The following is a 17,075-nucleotide window of genomic DNA, read 5'->3' as shown; positions in this document are numbered from 1 at the left end:
TTGCTGCGGAGGACCCGTCCCCTGTCGCCGACTCCCGTGGCCTTCGCTTTTTAATGTCCCAAAGGTCCCAAAGGTCCCAAGGGTCCCATTTGTTCGGGCGCCATTTGATGAGTTCGGCGGGAGACAAGCAGCACTCAATATGAATGATCAGCAAGTCTCATTTATTGGCAACTCCAAACTCCCTATATAACATCAATAATTAGGCTCACACATAGTGCAAAAGCAAGCTCATTATTGGGTATTTTGTTTAAGGACAACTCCACCTAGTTCCACATTCTTGTGGTCATTCATCTGTGCTGAATCCACATTCTTCTGATCACAGTGTCCTGTTCTCAGTTCACAGTTATCAGTAAGGTCTTTCTGACATTGCAACATCTCATACCAACTACACTCCACTGTTGTTTAATTCTTTCTCAGCTAATTGCTGCATGGGAACACGACCTTTGTTAGCTAGCCACTCTTCCACACTGTTGAGCTTTGGGAGCCTCCCGGGAAGCACCAGCCCTCCCCAGCCCACCCTTGGTAGGACTTTTTCTTTTCTCTCTGCTGACGATTTTATCCCCAAAACTGCCGTGGGAACGTTGTAACCAAGCACATCCTCCGGCGCTGCACTTTCCTCCTGTGATTCCCTGTGCAGGGAATGTGTCTGTGCTTTTCCCTGCTCTGTTCACTGACAAACAACCCTGAGCCCGTGGGACTGTCAGAGCTCCTTCATGCAATGAAATCAGGTTGTGTTTCTCATGGCATGTTCTGGAGGAGCTTTTCTTGGTGTGTCTTGTGCTGCTGGAAATGACACAAGAGCCAGGAGGGAACAGAAGCTGCTGCTGCCCGTTGGCTCAGGGCCAGGGAACCAAGTTGTGCTCCCGGGCAGTTGGGCCCTGCTGGAAGCAGAGCCGCGTTTCCCTTGAGCAGCTCAAGCTTGTGACAGCTCCAAACAGGAAACCTCAGCAGAAAACTCTTCCTCCAAACTCAGCTGCTTTCCCTCCTGCAGCTGTTTGGGAAAGAGCCTCAAAGCACAGACTCTGCTGGGAGCCATTGGTGCATTTCCTCCCTCCCGGCAGCAGCAGCTCCTGAGCCCTTCACGGGCTCCTGGCCCTTCCCAAACCCTTCAGCTCCCTTGGAACTCTCAGCACTCACTAACATAGGTATTTCTTTCATATTTAAATTGCATTTAAACTTCTCTTTTTCTCTCCTCTCTATCTTTTTAATCTCCTCTTTATCTCCTTTAATCCCGTCAGCACCAGTAGGATGGGGATGGAGTCTTGGGGTGGGTGTGGGATGAACTGAGGATCCAGCAGAGAAGGGCAAGGCAGAGGGGAGAGGACTCAGCCAACCCTTCTCCTGCTCTCTCCTCCCCCAGGCTCCAGCTAAAGCAAGTCAGACTGGAAAGGATCCCACAAATGCTGTGTTCTCCTCCCTCTGAGCTTGGCTGGGGATCCTCAGCTTCAGCCTGGTGCAGTGGCTGAGATTCGCTAAATTGAGTTTTTTGGCTAATGCACTAAATAATGTGGTGGGTTTAGCGCTGGCTGAAATCTCCAGGGCACTTACTCATTTCTCACTGTGAGATATGGATTAGGAGAAGGGAAAACCAGGCTTAAAAGTTAGAAGGAATAAAGAAACTTTATTAACAGGACTATAAGAAATAAGAAACCAGAATAAAACCTCCAGAAACCTTTTCTCTCCCCAACCAACTTTTTCCTTTCTCAACTGACAGTGTAGGGACAAAACTTGGGATGTTAATGCAGTACCAACTATACGATAGCCTTTTCATCAGTATCTGTAGGGAGAGGAGTTTTCTCTTGTTATTCCATGGAGAGTTGTCCACAAGAAAAGACTTTTCTTGTGCTTTTTCCTTTCCATGAATAGCAGCCACCCAGGGCAAAACTCTGCCATCATGCCTTCCTCCCATTTCCACACCACTCTGAGGTGTGTTCACGGGCCATGAACTCAAGGGGTATTATTTTAAAGATTCAAGAGTTACTCTCTTCATCTGTCTTGGTGATCATCTCTGGGGACAGAAGTTTTCCTCTTCTCTCCCTGGGGACAAAGGATCTTCATCAGCTCTCATCTCTCTCTCTCTGTTCACGCATCTCATGGGATCACAGATACTCCACCACCTGCTTGGCTTCATCAATGGATACCTTTGCTCAGATTTACACTTTGAATCCTTCATTCCCCCCAATACTCTTTCATTAATGAAAGGAGTTATTTTTCAGAATGTTATTGTCCATCTCCATGGCCCTAGCAAAAGACTATTTCAGCTCATTAAAGCATCTCCTCATTCTCCTTCCACCTGAGGCTTGACTCTTCCTCGTACTGACCTTGATGTTTGATGTTGTCTTTTACGTGTCGATCGCTCCCACTTTGCGCTCTCTGGAGAGGGGATGAAGGCTGCAGGTCTCATCTGTGTAGTGAAAGGGTTAAATGTGGCCCAAGGTGTGGCAGGCATTCCTGGTGTGGGATTTCAGCTCAGCAGCCCCTGGAAGGCAGGGGACGGTTTCCAGCTTGGAGCCGTCTGTGCAGGCCATGGCGGGGATGGGCGAGATGTCAGCAGCCGTGGCCCGGCCCAGCTTAGGGCCGGGGTCCCCCTGGGGAGGGCTTCAGCCACCCCACTGGAATGGGACTGGGAGGGCTTCCCGAGAGGGGCCACAGCAGAGCCCGGCCTGGCCTGGGGCCGGGGGAAGTCCCGCAGTCTCCATCCCCCCAGCCCAGAGCCACTGGGCTCCAGCCCAGCCCCTCCAGGCCACACAGGCCGCGGGCAGCGGGGCCAGCCACACCACAGCTCCAATACCTTTCCAGGCTGCAAACAAAAAGAGACAACTTCCCCAGCTGGAGCTTTTAGAAGGTGCTATTCACAAAGGTGATCTCACTTTTCAGTGCTGCAAAATGCTGTCAGTTCTCAGAACTGGCCAGCTCTTGGCCTGATCTCAAGCAGAGAGAAACTCCCAGCAGCCGCTCTCAGAGAAATCACTTCTGTGGGTGTTTTCTGCTTTTATCTCTAAAATGCCAAACCACCACAGATGGCCTGCTGGGAAGGGGTTCGGTGCCCCCTCACCACCCCTCGGAGGGCAGAAAGAAAGAGAGCTTCCCACGTTTCTTTCCTCTCTTAAATCTGTTGTCATCAAAGTGTTTCCAGCTTTTCTAATTGGCTTAGCAATGGGCCTGTTCTCAGAGCCAGACAGTGATTGGTTTTGCCAGGCATGGAGAAAGCTTTTAGCAGCTCCTTTTAGCAGAAATAGCATTCCCATGGCTGGCTTCTTCCCTCCTCACCAAAATTTAACCCATGCAAAACCAACAAAACTGGCCACTGGTGGTCCTGGGGCAGGGGAACCTGCAGGCTTGGAGAAAACTTGAAGAACTTGTGTGGAGCCATTCAAAAACGTAACATGGCTTCATATCTAGACACACAGCTAAAACCCAGCTATTTCTCTATTCTTTTTCTTTTCAGCTGAGAAAGGAAGTCACAGGTGATGGGGTCTCTATTCCACATCTCTTGGGTCCCTGCCTCATAGCTCCCAATTTGGATGAAAGTTACCCATTTGGTCCCTCTGGCTTCCTCCTCCCACCATCTCCTACATCTTCCCCCATTCTTCTGTGACTTTCTTCTTCTCTTTCCTTATGACCATTGCAGCCTCATCTCTGTGGCTCACAAATGTGCCCAGGGGGCTCCAGGGGTGAGGCACAGGCCCACATGCTTCTTTGAGATGCCCCAGCAGTGCTGCAGCAGGCTGATGGCTGTGCAGTTCCTTTGGCACAGGAACAGGCATTCCTGGGTTTAGTCAGAAGCATCAGTGGCCAAAATCCCAATTTCCTTTGGTTTAGTCCCACCTCAGAGCTCAGTTGTGGGGCAGGATGTGGGTGCTTGGGGCACTGCAGCGCATGAACGATGCACGGTCCCCAGGGGTGGTATATCTGGAAACATTTATTACAAGTGTACATCACTTTTGTGCTGTTTTTCCTATTGGGTTAGAATAGTGTGAGCCTGGATAGCCAATAGTATAAATGTTCAGATGGCTGCTAAGGAATAATAGTCATGATCAATTCCATATTAGCAACATCAGTTTTATTTCCCTAGGACAAGTGCTTGTATAACAATTTCTTCTGCAAACTACTCTGCTTCTGCTACTTGTTACATTTTAGAAACTCTGTTCCATCCATCCTGCCTTGACTGAGGAGCAACCTTTGTTCTCTTAGGACAAGTTCTCTTTGTTTTCTCTCTCCACAGAGCAGTCTTGGAGTTACTCTTGGATCTCTTGAACAACAGGGTTTGGCCCATTGTCAGGCTGTAAATAATGAGCGGTGGGACCACTGGTGCTGTTAAGTCGATTTATTGCTGGAATGCATCAGAAAAGGTCTCAGTCTGAAGGCATGAGATTTTGGAGGGGTAACAAGTGGGCCATAGCTCAAAGGTAGTCACGAGTTTCTTTGTTACACAGCAATATATCACATTTTGGCCCAATGGACAGCTGACATGGAGTTTATTATTACTTAATCACCTTTCACCTTTGCCAAGTTCTGCTGCACTGTGTCTGCTTTTCACCCAATACACTGCTAGCTCACCTACACACATGTGCTTCTTAGGATAATATTTAGATTCATAGCTTACTCTATAAAATCACACAATTACAGTTGAAATCTCTCCACCATCTCACTCAATGCAGTTTCTTATTTACTTATGGCATATTCTTACTTGAAGCTATAGGAACATAAGCTTATGATTTCTCGACTCAACGTCTGTGAACCTTTAGCATTGCATGAACCCAAGCTCCTTCCAAGGCTGTAAATTAAACCCTTCAGTATCTGTGGAAGTTTCTGTCATTTCCCACAGCCCAGCAAAGGATTTGTGACCCTTTGTGACAGAGGAGAACCTGCCAGGCAATTTTGTGTTTGCTGTAGGGAAGGTTGGGTTGCTCTGCATCAATTCCCAGAGCAGCGCAGAGCATTGGCTTTGTGATGTCAGGGCATGGATGCCACCTTGTCGTGGTGACATCCCAAGGTTGCCTTGGTGCACGGAAGGCCTCAGGCTCAGAGCAGCTCTTGGGCTTGCTCAGTGCAGGAGCATCCTCCTGCTTGAGGCGTTTGTCAGTGGGCAGCTGCACACTGACAGGAGCCTTGTTTGTTTTTGTGGTGGAGCAGAGTGTGCAAACTGGCACAGCAGTGCTACAATGATGGAGCAGCTCACTGTTGCCGTTTGCACCATTTATGTCATTGGATATTCCGGCTATTATCTGACCAACCTGGCACGTAAGTAGAGGTTTTCCCTGGCTGGAACCTGAGCTGGCTTTTGTAGGTCTCCCTGCTCTTTCTTAGTGACCGGGTTGCTATTGAAACACAAAGACCATGAGGATGCCCCTGGTTTGGTAAAGCTCCTGTCAACACCTTCAGCAAAACACGGGGTGTCTGTAGCCAGGGGGCTGCGGGCAGCATTTGCAGGGCTTCTGTTCCCTCCACGGGAGAGCCTGTGGCAGCAGAGTCTGTCATTTCCTCACTTTGCTGGCTCAATCTCTTGGGGTGACTTTACTTTTAAGATAGCTCTGAGAGCTGGGGAAGTTGAAACTGCTGGAGGCTGATGGGAGTTTTTTCTCCTGACTAATTCCTGGCCATGGGTGAGAATTGGCAGCGGTTTTAACTATTGAGAAGTGAGATCAACCTGTGAACACCACCTGAAGATGTGAGGCCGGGAATTTCTTGCTCTCTTTGGTTTCTGGCTTCTGACGAGGTCACAGGGCTCTGTCTCGGCCTCCTCCCCCGCTCCAGGCCGGACAAGGCTGCAGAGGGCGGGGTGGGGGGAGAAACGGAGCCGGCCAGCCTGACTTGGTTTGCAGTTTCTGCCACTGAACTGAAACCTGACACCATCAACATCTGCAGCTTTAGCAAGATTTTAACTCTTTTACTACCTGCATGAGACTTGCAGATTAATCCTTTTTTTCCAGAGAGAGGGAGAGGGAGTGATCAACCATCAACCCATCAAAGAGAGTGAAGAAACAAATTAAATTTAGAGGGGGAAGAGAAAGAAGGAGATGCTTTAATAAGCTGAAATATTTTTCTGTTAAAGCTATGGGCATGGACAGTAGTGTTCTGAAAAAATCTCCTTTAATTCATGACAGAGTATATTGGGAGGAATGGAGAGTTTCCAAGTGTGGATTTTGAGCAAATGATGAAGTAGTTGTGACACTGTGAGATGCTGGAACAGAGGGGGAGAAGTAATAGTTGAAGATTTGTGTCTTTTAAGAAGCAAAAAAGAAAACTTCTGTTTCCAGGGGGGCTCAGAAAAACAGATAGAGAACTTTTGCCTTTGAATAACTCATTCATAAAAATGACATCCCTGGACTCATGACCCATAACACACCTCAGAGTGATGGGAAATGGGAGGAGACAACTGATGGCAGATTTCTGGGCAGCTGGCATCAGAGAAATAGAAAGCTATGAAGAAAGATAGTTTTCATGTGAAAAACTCCATAGATAGCAGAAGAAGACTTCTGTTTCTCTGCAAAGACTGATGAAAAGACTCTAGCAGGAATTGGGACTGTTGTAAACACCAAAGATCCAAAGTTTTTTGTCTCCATGTTGTCATGTAAACAAGGGAATGGTTGGGTAGTGGGGGAGAAAAGGGTTGTTCTGGAAGTTTTATTCTGGTTTCTTATTCTTGTAGTTTTTGTCAATAAACTTTCTTTATTCCATTTAAGTTTTAAGCCTGTTTTGCTCTTGTTCTAATCCATATCTCACAGCCAGAAATAAGTAAGTTTCCTAGTGATTTTTTAGTTGCTGCTTTAAACCACACCAGTCAAGCAGGACACCTTTGAAAATGCAGACTGGGAGATCTTCTCAGATGCTGTTCTAAATAGGCCACGGTTCTCTCCAGTTTTCTCAAAGAATTTGGTTCATTTTCCTTGCCCACTGCAGGTCATCTGAGCCGTGTGTTCAGAGGTGCCGATCCTGAGGTGAGTCAGAAAGGAACATTTGATGTTCCTGGTGTTTCAGAATTGTGCAGGGAACTGTGAGCTTGGCCTGTGGCAGTAGAGTGCAGAGGGCCAGCTGGGTGGGCTGAAAGAAGATCCATTTCCATGTTTACAACAGCAATAGCAAAGGCATTGTTGGCTATTTCCTAATTTTCCATTGCAGAGCTTTAAAAGAACTCAAAGCTCAGATTTGCAGAGAGAACGTTGCTTGCTGATAGTAGCCAGGGTGAACTCTCTAATTCAGAGCTATTTGCAGCCTGGCTGAATTAACCCATTTTAATTTACTTGGAGAGACTTAGAATCCCATTGCTATCAAAGCTGATGATTTGTGCTTGGTAGAGCTGGTTGTAGAAATAGAACTGAATAGAAATAAGGTTCTAAATGATAGGAGCTGCCTGTCCCTAACTCCACCATCTGTCCACAGAGCCCAGAAGCAAGAGCAGACTCTGCTGTGGCTCCCTCTGCTCCTGGAGAAGAGGCCAAAGAGGAGCAAAATGAGCAAAAGGAGCACGAGCCTCCAGCTGTGGTCACAGCCCAGCCTGACCATGCCCAGACAGTAAGTGCCAGTGCTGGGTGCTGCTGTCTTTAGTGCAAGGCAGAGCTGCAAGTTTCTGAGCAGCCAGCACTTGCTGTTGCTGGCTGAGGATGCTGAGTGCTGGAGTCCTGCCAGCACCCAGCCATTCCCCCATCCCGTGGCAGCTGGAAATTGGGCTTTGAGCCGTCGTGCTGAGGCCCCAAAGCGCTGCTGCCTGCGGGTGAGCAGCTGGCTGCTTGGCTCAGGGAAGCTCTGTCTCTTGGCTTCTGCCAAGCCATGGCCAAGGGCTCACACGGCATTTCTGGGGCTCACAGGGCTTGCTTTGTTTGCTGTCCCTTTTTGGAAACCTCTGCATGACCTGGAGAAGTGTTCTGCAGTTTTCTGGAGTAATTCTTCACTTCTGCAGAGTCTTTTAGGCCACCTGTCTTTTGGCTTTTGATAAGCTGCAAGGAGATGATTGTGTTGTCCATGAAGCTGTGGCCGGCCATTCTTGTCCTGTGTGGCCAAAGAAACAAACTGTGTAGTTCTGAACCCTTCTTCTGAGGCAAAATCCACAAGTGGCAAGTTTCTCTTGATACGTTTTGTGGTGAAGTCTGCAGCTTTGGAAACTGCATTGGAGCCTAGTGTGGGGGCAAAGCTGCAAGTCCTTGAGTGCTGTCTTTTGTTGCTAAGAACCCCTTTAGAGATGGTTGTTTTTTCTCCTCAGAGCTGTTTTCCTCCTCCTGCCTCTTCTGTCCTGACACTCCCTGTTTAACCTATAAATTTCTGCCTGTCCTAGTGAGGTGAGACAATTCCATGGTTTAGGTGGTTTTTGGTGACTTTGGTCATACATGCATTACATGACACATGGCTTCCTTCATTGGCATCCCTAGGGGTGTGTCAATTAATTTGTTGGTGGGGCCTTTTGAGGATCTCTGTCACTGCCACTCAGAATTCTCAGCTGACAAAAGAGGGAGGAGAAATACCTTGGTCCTCTTCCATATCCTGAGGTGGCCATAGAGGCTCTCTGAGCTGCAGCAGAGGATCCAATTGCACACATCCTTGTCTCCTGAATGAGCAGGATTTCTAACAAGAGTGTGGATGTCAGAAGGGCAGGAGTGGCAGGGCAGGCCTGAAAAGGGCAGCTCCCAGGCACTTGCTCTCCATTTGTGTGTACAGAACATCGAGGCAGAGCCCCAGGCAGAGCTGCCCGAAGCTCCGATGGCCATCATGGCAGTGAAGAGGAGGCCTGAGGAAGAAAGGAGAAACATCGAGGAGGAGATGAATCTCCACTGGCAGAGAGGAAATCAACGAAACCAGGTGAGTGAAAGTGAGGCAGACACTCCACTCATGGAAATTCCTCTCTGTCGCTCTTCACAGGCCTCCGAGGAGGAGCTTCTGGCAGAGCTGCAGGAAGCTGAGGCTAGGATCAGGGCAAGAGAGAACAGGCTGGAGGAAGAAAGGAGAATCATCCAAGAGAAATTAGATCTCCTCGCTCAGCAGCAAGAGGCTCTAGAAAATCGAGTGAGTGAAAGAGCGATAGGCACAGCAGTCACTGCAGTCTGGTGCTTTCTGCCCTTCTTGCCTTTCCTCTGCAGAGCAGCAGGGGGCTGGGCTGATGCCTCTCAGTGCCATCCTGCTGTAGTGTCTATCCCAGCTGCTTGGAAGGACATTTCCTGCTGTGCTCAATCTCAGCTGCTGCCCTGGACAGTGGCACCAGTCATTTGCCCCTTTTGCCAGCACTCATCTCAAGGGATTCCTGCTGGCCTGCTCCTGCTCTCCTTGTTTCTTCAGGGCTTTTTGCAAGTGAACACAGTCCCCCAGACAGATTTGGAATACAAGCTGCAAGCTGTCTGTATGCCTTGGTGAATCTGCTGCTGTGCTGCTCTTTCCCTTTGCTCACAGTCAATGAGCCTTGGCACACAGGGACAAGCTGTGGTCTCTGACTGCTTTGTTCTCTTTGACTTGAGGTGGATGTGTTGATATCTCACCTGGCAGCCTGCGAAGGCTTCCAGCAAATGCCGGCTGATGAAGAGCCCCAAGGTCGGCGGGAGGCACAGGTACTGTCCCAAGCACAAGTGCTGCAGGCTGAGCACCTTCTGAAGATGGTGCAGGAAAAGAGGACTGAGGGGGAGGAGCTCCAACATTAGAACAAGGAGCTGCAAATGTGTCTGCAGCCCTTGGAGGGGGAAAGGGATCCGTGGGAGGAAGTGGAATGGTCGTTGTTGCAGTCATCCTTGAGAAAATCCAGGAAAATGGAATATGAAACTGGCCATCAACTTGATTAAAACCAACCTTGGGTTTTGACCATTTGGTTCCAGAAGTGGGCATCCAAAAAATCCAGTTGATGAGCTTTGCATGTGGCTAACAGCAACTTCCTAAGGGCTTGCATTTGAAAAGGGAACTCGGGGTAATCTCTGCCAGCCAGCTTTCTGACACAAACTCCTTTCTTCTCGCAGATCTACACAGGCTCTTCCATTCAATCTGCTGCAGCAGCAGCAGCAGCAGCATCTAAAGGAGCCTTTGTTGCCCAAGCTGAGCAGTGGAGCCGGGGCAGTTTGTCCATTTCCAGCAGTGACACATCTGCTGCTCAGCTCCAGGAGAGCCTGGGAGACTTCGTGGAGCAACTGAGTACGTCTGGTGTATTTCTTGTCTGAGGGACAGTGTATTGTGTGCACGTGCCAGCAGAGCTGTAGCAAATGATCCTCCTCACTTTGGTGTCCCAGAGACATTTAGGACTCCCCACAGGAACTGCTGTGCTCTGAGGCAGCGAGAGAGCGCTCTGGCTGTTCCTGCTGCCTCTGAGGGCAGCTTGGACTGGCTCGGCTTTGCCTGGCATTCCCTTGCCACTAAAGGCAGAAGCAGGAATTGTTCTTGGATCAGCAGGAGGCTGTGGCCTAGCAAATGATCTATGCAAGTTCTGTGTGGTAGTGGCCAAACTGAACAGAGTATTTAATTCCTAAATTCTCCTTAGACTCCCGACTTCCCACCTGTTGTCAGCACCAAAAACTTCACAGAAACTGATTTGGGATTTGTCTTTTTGTTGTGGTTCTGTTTTCTGTGTGGTGTTTTTTATAGATTTTTGTTTTGGTTTTGGTGGTTTTTTGGTAGTTTTTTTTTTCTCCATCCTGAAAGAGCTGTTCTGCCCCATGTGTCTTACTGGTGTCATTTTTAGGACTGTTTTTATTGCCTCTACTACATCTACAAGGTTTTTATGAGAATGCTGTATTTTTGTCAGTGAGGACTCCTTTGAAAGAACATCAGGTGACAGCAGAAACAGAGAGCAAGAGATGTTTTCATTGGGCCCACAATGAAGAAACAGATACTTGTATAACAATCTGTAATTAATATCCTAGTTTTATTTTTCTAAAGATGTGTCCAAGAGACACATCCACATGGTGTGATCAGATAAAACAGCACTGCAGGCATTTCTCAGGAGCGAGCCTGCAGCCCCTGTGCTGTGTATTCCTCAGATCCATGGCACGTTTTCATCCCTGATTCCCAGCCATTCCCATGACTCTTAGAATCCTACCTATTGGCCCAAGCCCTGCTCAGATCAGTCTCTGGGAAAACACATCAAGCCCTCTGTGATTCTGCAGCACAACCCATTTAATCTGCTTCTTGCCCATAACAGCTGCCAGTGCTGTGCTCTCAGAAAAGACCTGGTGGGGCTGAGAAAAGATCCCAGCTGATTTGGTGTCTACCTTCACCTGCTGGGACACAAAAGGGCCTTGATCTGCACCTGGCTGTGTCTGATCTCCAAGGCAATGCTGGTGTGTCCTGAACGGGGGCCACAGCTTGTCAGGGGCTCAGGCTGGCTGTGTCTTCTTGCCATTGCTTGTCAGTGCTCATGCTTGGCCTTTGCCAGCCTTGTGCTGTGCCCTGCTGTGCCCTCTGTGCTTCATTTCCTTCCAAGGACTGGACAAAATCAGTCTCTCTGCTGCCCATTTGTACTGCACAACTGCCTGTCTTGTTGCTGCTGTGCTTGCTGCCCAGCTGACCACAGAGGGTTCAGAGCCCCAGACAGCGGGGCTGCCTTTGGCATCTCCTGCAAGTTCGGATCTCTGCCTGAAAGTCAGCATCTTGCATTTTGTTTCCCTCAGGGAGGATGGTGAACAAGGAAAATCCCATCACAAAATACATTGAACTGGAAAGTCTTGGCAGCGGGTGAGTCCAACCACAGTCACTTCTACACAGCCATGGGCCAGGTGTTTCACTGGGGGAATATCCATCAAGTGGGAAGTCAGACAAGTTGTCCACATGTTTAGACAGCGGGCTTAGTCTGCCCCATGTCTCAGTACTGGCCAGAATTTGTCAAGTGTGCTCAGAAGGCATTGTCAAAGACATCTCCATGCTGCCAAGGTCTTGCCTGCAGCAAGGAACAGAACCTGGGAAATCTGCTTGTCTCTCAAGTGTGGGACAGCTCAGGATTCATTTCCTTCACATTTTTGGATGTCTCCAAATCATCTGGCCACACTAATGAAAGGAGAAGAATCTTGCTTGCCTGAAAGCACAACCTACCCCCAATGAGAGCTGTCAGATAACAGTTCTCAGGAACATTTCTCTCCAAGAGTTTGCTAAAGGAAATACTCCGTGCTCAGGATTAGAATTGCACAGTTTAGAAGCTGATAGCCGAGATGAAGGAATAAGCTGCCTTTTGGAGCTGAGGCAGTAAAGCCCAAGGCTTCAGGAACAGGCCCAGTGCCCAGGCACTTGAGGGGAAAATGCATCATCTGCCTTCTGGCAGACCCCTCCTGCAACCTGCAGCTTTTAGGCATTTACAGCAGAGCTCTCCTGTCTGGACTGGCTTTCAGTGCAAGATCTAAATGGCTTCTCCTTTCTTTGCTGCTGTTTTGTTTCTAGGGGTTTTGGAGAGGTTTCCAGAGCACTTGACATGGCAACAGGAGGAGAGGTAAATGTCAACAGCCCCTGCAGCCTCTGCTGCTCTCCAGGCCTTTCCCCACTGCTGACAGCTGTGGCTGGAGCTTTGAGTAGAGCTGTGCTGAAAAGGCACAAGAAGCACAGACTGGAGCCAGCCTGCAAATTGCACTTGGAACAGGCTTTGTGGACAAGGCAAATCGCCAGTGGCCACATGTCCTGTAACTGGCCCCCAAGGGAGCAGAGAAATGGGCTGTTGCAATGTCACTCCCTAATTACTCCAGTGATGAGGTCTAATCACAAGGCACTTGGGCACAGCTTGGCTGTGCCATTCCAAAATCACTTGCTCCATGTGTGTTGTGGTCTCATGCTATCAATTTTCTCAAATTACTCCTTTTCAATGTCATTTGAGGTGGCCATAAAGAAAATAAATGTGCAAGGAGTGAATAGGAAGATACTAACCATGAATGAAATCAGGATCATGGAGAGTAATAGGAGTCCCAGGATCGTGAATTACTTAGCCAGGTGAGTGGTCACGGTCCTATCCCTTGAATGTTTCTTTACATACTACAAGCATGAGAGCTTAAAACCCCACTTTGGTCAGTGGCAGGAAATAGAGTTGTTAATGATTATTTCTCTACTTATCTCCAATGGATGGGAAGAGACTGCATTTTGTCTGCATGAATCCACCCTGGCAAATGCAGACTGAAAATTGTTCAAAACCCTGCATCAGCCCTATCTTAAGAATTCAACACCTTCTAAGTTCATTGCCTCCACAGTTCTTTGGGCTTGAGTTTTTCAAGTTTCTTAAATGCTGATGAACCATCCAAGAGAGGATTGCCCTTGCATTGTTGCCCCTCTTTTCCATTGCTGTGCATGCCAGGAAGACTAGGTGCTTATTTCCAGAAATGCCATGCGTGACAGGTTTTTTATCTGGGCTCTTCCTAAACTGCCTTTCTCCTTGAGACAGCACAGACTGCAAACACTGCACAGCCTAGAGGCAATGTCTATGCCTTTTCTTCTGCCCTTGTCTCCAAGGGACCCAGAAACAAGACTCAAGCAAAAAACCAACCTAGCCGTGCATGTTCACCTGCATGGCCTTGTTTCCTTTTTTCAGCTACCTTGTGCATGAGGAACTCTGGTTGGTGATGGAGTACATGGACGGAGGCACTCTGAGAGATCTCATCGACGAGATTCAAATGTCTGAAGGAGAGATTGCAGCTGTCAGTCAGGAGGTCAGGGATCCCATCTGTGCTTCCAAGGCCTTGAGCTGCATTGTCTGGGAAACAGGGGCTCAGAATGGGAGTGATTTCATGGGCCAAGCTTGGTTTCTGTGCTGCTCCTCGGCTATGGGCAAGCAAGAGCATCTCAAGGGAACTGTCTGCCAGTGCCCCTACACTCACTGGACTCACTTCCTGTACTCTTATCCCCTGCTCTTGTATTCTAGCTCTGTCTCTTGCATTGGCATTTGCACTTCTCCACTGAGAAAGGTGCTGCTCTGCTACTGTGGGAGCAGCAGGCTCTTGCTCTCAATGGCGCTGTGTTCTGCCATTCCTCCCCATTCCCCTGCAAAGGGAACCTTCCACAGCTGTTTCCTTTCTTGTGGGATGAACTCACAGCACTACTTTTTGCCCCCCGGTTCTCTTTTCTCTCTCAGTGCCTGCAAGGACTGGATTTTCTTCACTCCAACCACGTGATCCATCGAGATGTCAAGAGCAACAACATCCTTCTCAGAACCGACGGCTCTGTCAAGCTGGGTCAGTGTATTCTTGCTCAGCTTCAGCCTTCCAGGAATGGGGGGTGTGGGGCTGCTTTCAGTGACTGCCAGCTCCCCAAAAATGCTGCTGCTGGCAGTGCAGGGGTCCCCCCTGCTGTGGGCTGAAGGCACAGTTGCAGTGTGCACACAGCTATGACAAGGAACCACAAGCAGCCAAGAGTGCTATTGCTCTGTGTGTGTCTGTGTGTGTTCCTTCCAGAGGGAGGGAGCTGCAATCTAAACCTTCAGGGGAACAAAAGGCACTGCTGGAGGAAGTGTAAGAAATGGGGGGATGTTTGAAGTAGCCAATTCATATTTCCTTGGCTAAAGCCCTAAGGAAACAGAGCAGGGAGTGTTGTCCAGGAAATTCAACTGCACATTCTCAAACTTCTACCGGGGAATTCTCTGGCTTGGTTTCCTAATTGAGAGTATTAAAATTAAAAGAGTATTTTGCTTTCTCCTCAGCTGATTTTGGCCTTTCTGCTCAGCTCACCCCTGAGCAAAATCAGCGGTGCTCGGTGATCGGGACTCCTTGGTGGATGGCACCTGAAGTGGTGAAACGTCAACCATATGGCCCCAAAGTGGACGTGTGGTCTTTTGGAATTGTGGCAATTGAAATGGCCGAACAAAAAACTCCTTATGACAGTTTCACTGCTCGATCGGTAAGGAGCAAATACTCTCTGATCCCGCTGTCTTTCTCACCTGTCCCGTGTTCTCTGCTCACTGCACAAAATCCCATGGCCATCTGCTGGAAGTACTTCCACCAAGGCCCCTTCTACAAATGGCCCTGCAGCACATCAGCATCTGCTGGAGCTTTGGTTGCAGCACTGGGGGAACTCAAGCCTTACCTCGCCCAAACCATCTCCATTCTCAGGCAGCATTTTGCTTTGCCTTACAAGTCGTTCCAGCTCTTTTGGCTGTGTAGATGGCCCCAAGAATAGGAAACAAGCATCTCAGAGCTGCTGTTATCTTTCCAGAAATGAAGCAAAGAAACTCAAACCAAACCAAGTTTCTAAAACAGTGCTTTTGAGAGAAGAAGTGCAGCCCCATTCTTCTCACAGGGAAACTTGTCTGAAACCCAGAGATGAGGCTGTAAAGCCAGAGTCTCTTCTGCTTCTTGTGCAGTGCTGCTGGGACACTCAGTGACCACCTTCTTTCCTAACCCAAGCCACTTTCTCCATATCACCAAGCTGGAGCCTGGTGACGGGGAGAGCCTGCCAAAACCTCCTGTTTGTTTCCTGGCACTTTCTGGGATGGGCACAGCGTTAATGCATTGACTTGAGAATCCAATGAGCACAGGGTTACCACAGGGATGACACTTCTGATTTCACCATGAATATTTTCCTTTTGCCACATAAGGGAACCTGAAATTTTCAGAGTGCTGAGAGACAGAGCTGCAGGTGGCTCCTGTGTGCCCAAACAGGCATTTTCAACCCAATACATTTGTGGAGGCATCTTAATGTGTCTGTGTTGAAAATGAGATTCCAAAGGTTTGTTTCCTTCCCTGAGGAACACCTGCTGCATTTCCTTTCTTTTCTTCCAATTACCATCATTTTCAAGAACAAGACAATAAGCTGGATGAGTTTTGTTTTATGGCAGCTGTGCTTAAGGGACCAACAAGCACTGCAGAGATTCTTTTCACATAAGAATCCTTGGAATAGTACAGTTAGTTAGAATAGCAAAATCCCTCTTCCAAAAAGGCTGCCAAGCTGCTGGGAATCCTCCGAGAAGGAAACATGTATTTGCTGATGTAGTTGCCACTAACTAGAGCAGGCAATGAAATCAGCTGCCAAGGCAAGATCTGCTGGATGTTAGCAAAGCTGTGGCTTTGGGGCTTGGGTTTTTTCATGATACAGGAAAGTTGTCATCCAAATGCTACAGGAAAGTCATCTCTGCCTCTCTGCCAGGGCAAAAACTGCCACTGCAGAGTGGAGCTTAAACAATGGGCTCTGGGAGAGCAGTTCCAGATGGGAAAGAAGCAGGTGGAGCCTTGTGTTTCCTTTTTCCCCAGGCTAAATTCCACATAGCCACAGAAGGGACCCCACAGCTGCGGCAGCCCGAGCAATTCTCGCCTTTGCTGCGTGACTTCCTGAGCTGCTGCCTGCAGAAAGGCGAGGCGCAGCGCTGGTCTGCCAAGGAGCTGCTGCAGGTAAAATGCCAAAAGGGCTGCAGGTGAAACAGTGTCCCAGGGATGGGCTCCTCCTCCACTGAAATCCAAGGCATCAGATGAGCCCCCATCCTCCTCACTTCCAACTTTGGTGCTGTTCAGCTGACAGTGGGGAGCAATCCTAGACTGGGCTGGGCTGGCAGGGAGTGCTGGGTTTTAGCGCTGGCTAAAATCACCAGGGCACTTACTCATTTCTTGCTGGGAGCTCTGGATTAGGAGAAGGGCAAAACAGGCTTCAAACTTCAAAGGAATAACAAATTTTATTATCAGGCCCACAAGAATAAGAAAGGTCTCATCTGTGCAGTGAAAGGGTTCAATCTCACCCAGGTCATGGCAGTCACGGTGTTGGATTTCAGGCTGTGCTGGGCCCCTCTCTCTGCCCGGGAGCCGCTGGGAGGGGAGGCTCGGCCTGGAGCCGTCGCTGCACGCCGGGGAGAGGGTTTAGTGTGGGCAAGATGTCAGCAGCCGTGGCCTGGCCCAGCCTGGGGCTGGGGTCCCGCAGCCTCCATCCCCCGCCCGGGAGCCGCTGGGCTCTGGCCCGGCCTCCCCCAGGAGCACAGGCTGTGGGCGAGCAGGGCCGGCCTCACCAGAGCTCCGTTACCTTCGGGCTCCGGAAGCAAAGAGGGCCAGTGCCCGGGCTGGTGCTTTTCAAAATGTGCATCATCACAGAGGCGCATCTCATTTCTAAATGGTGCAAAATGTTGTCAGTTCTCAGAACTAGCCAGCCATTGGCCTGTCTCAGACACAGGGGAAGCTCCCAGCAGCTTCTCTCAAAGAAATCACTTCCGTGCGGGGTATCTT

The 17,075-nt window shown here is 49.1% G+C and overlaps 2 protein-coding genes across 2 annotated transcripts in view; both read left to right on the top strand.

Annotated features, from left to right (window-relative positions):
• The window catches only part of LOC147646115 (uncharacterized), a 146,464-nt gene that overhangs the window by 27,201 nt on the left and 102,188 nt on the right, over nt 1-17,075 (top strand). The window lies entirely within an intron of this gene.
• The window catches only part of LOC147646113 (serine/threonine-protein kinase PAK 1-like), a 145,767-nt gene continuing 133,691 nt past the window's right edge, over nt 5,000-17,075 (top strand). Inside the window, exons 1-12 of the mRNA XM_086873917.1 lie at nt 5,000-5,244; nt 6,904-6,941; nt 7,384-8,997; nt 9,444-9,533; nt 9,933-10,104; nt 11,577-11,640; nt 12,337-12,385; nt 12,764-12,876; nt 13,469-13,586; nt 14,009-14,108; nt 14,573-14,769; nt 16,119-16,256. Coding sequence (XP_086730043.1) covers nt 8,575-8,997; nt 9,444-9,533; nt 9,933-10,104; nt 11,577-11,640; nt 12,337-12,385; nt 12,764-12,876; nt 13,469-13,586; nt 14,009-14,108; nt 14,573-14,769; nt 16,119-16,256 — 1,464 coding nt within the window. The 5' untranslated portion in view covers nt 5,000-5,244; nt 6,904-6,941; nt 7,384-8,574. The remainder of the gene's footprint in view (nt 5,245-6,903; nt 6,942-7,383; nt 8,998-9,443; nt 9,534-9,932; nt 10,105-11,576; nt 11,641-12,336; nt 12,386-12,763; nt 12,877-13,468; nt 13,587-14,008; nt 14,109-14,572; nt 14,770-16,118; nt 16,257-17,075) is intronic.

Source organism: Cyanistes caeruleus, unplaced genomic scaffold, assembly GCF_971803275.1.
Source record: "Cyanistes caeruleus unplaced genomic scaffold, bCyaCae1.hap1.1 HAP1_SCAFFOLD_123, whole genome shotgun sequence".
Classification (NCBI taxonomy): Eukaryota; Metazoa; Chordata; class Aves; order Passeriformes; family Paridae; genus Cyanistes; species Cyanistes caeruleus.
This window is presented reverse-complemented; position numbering and strand designations above follow the sequence as displayed.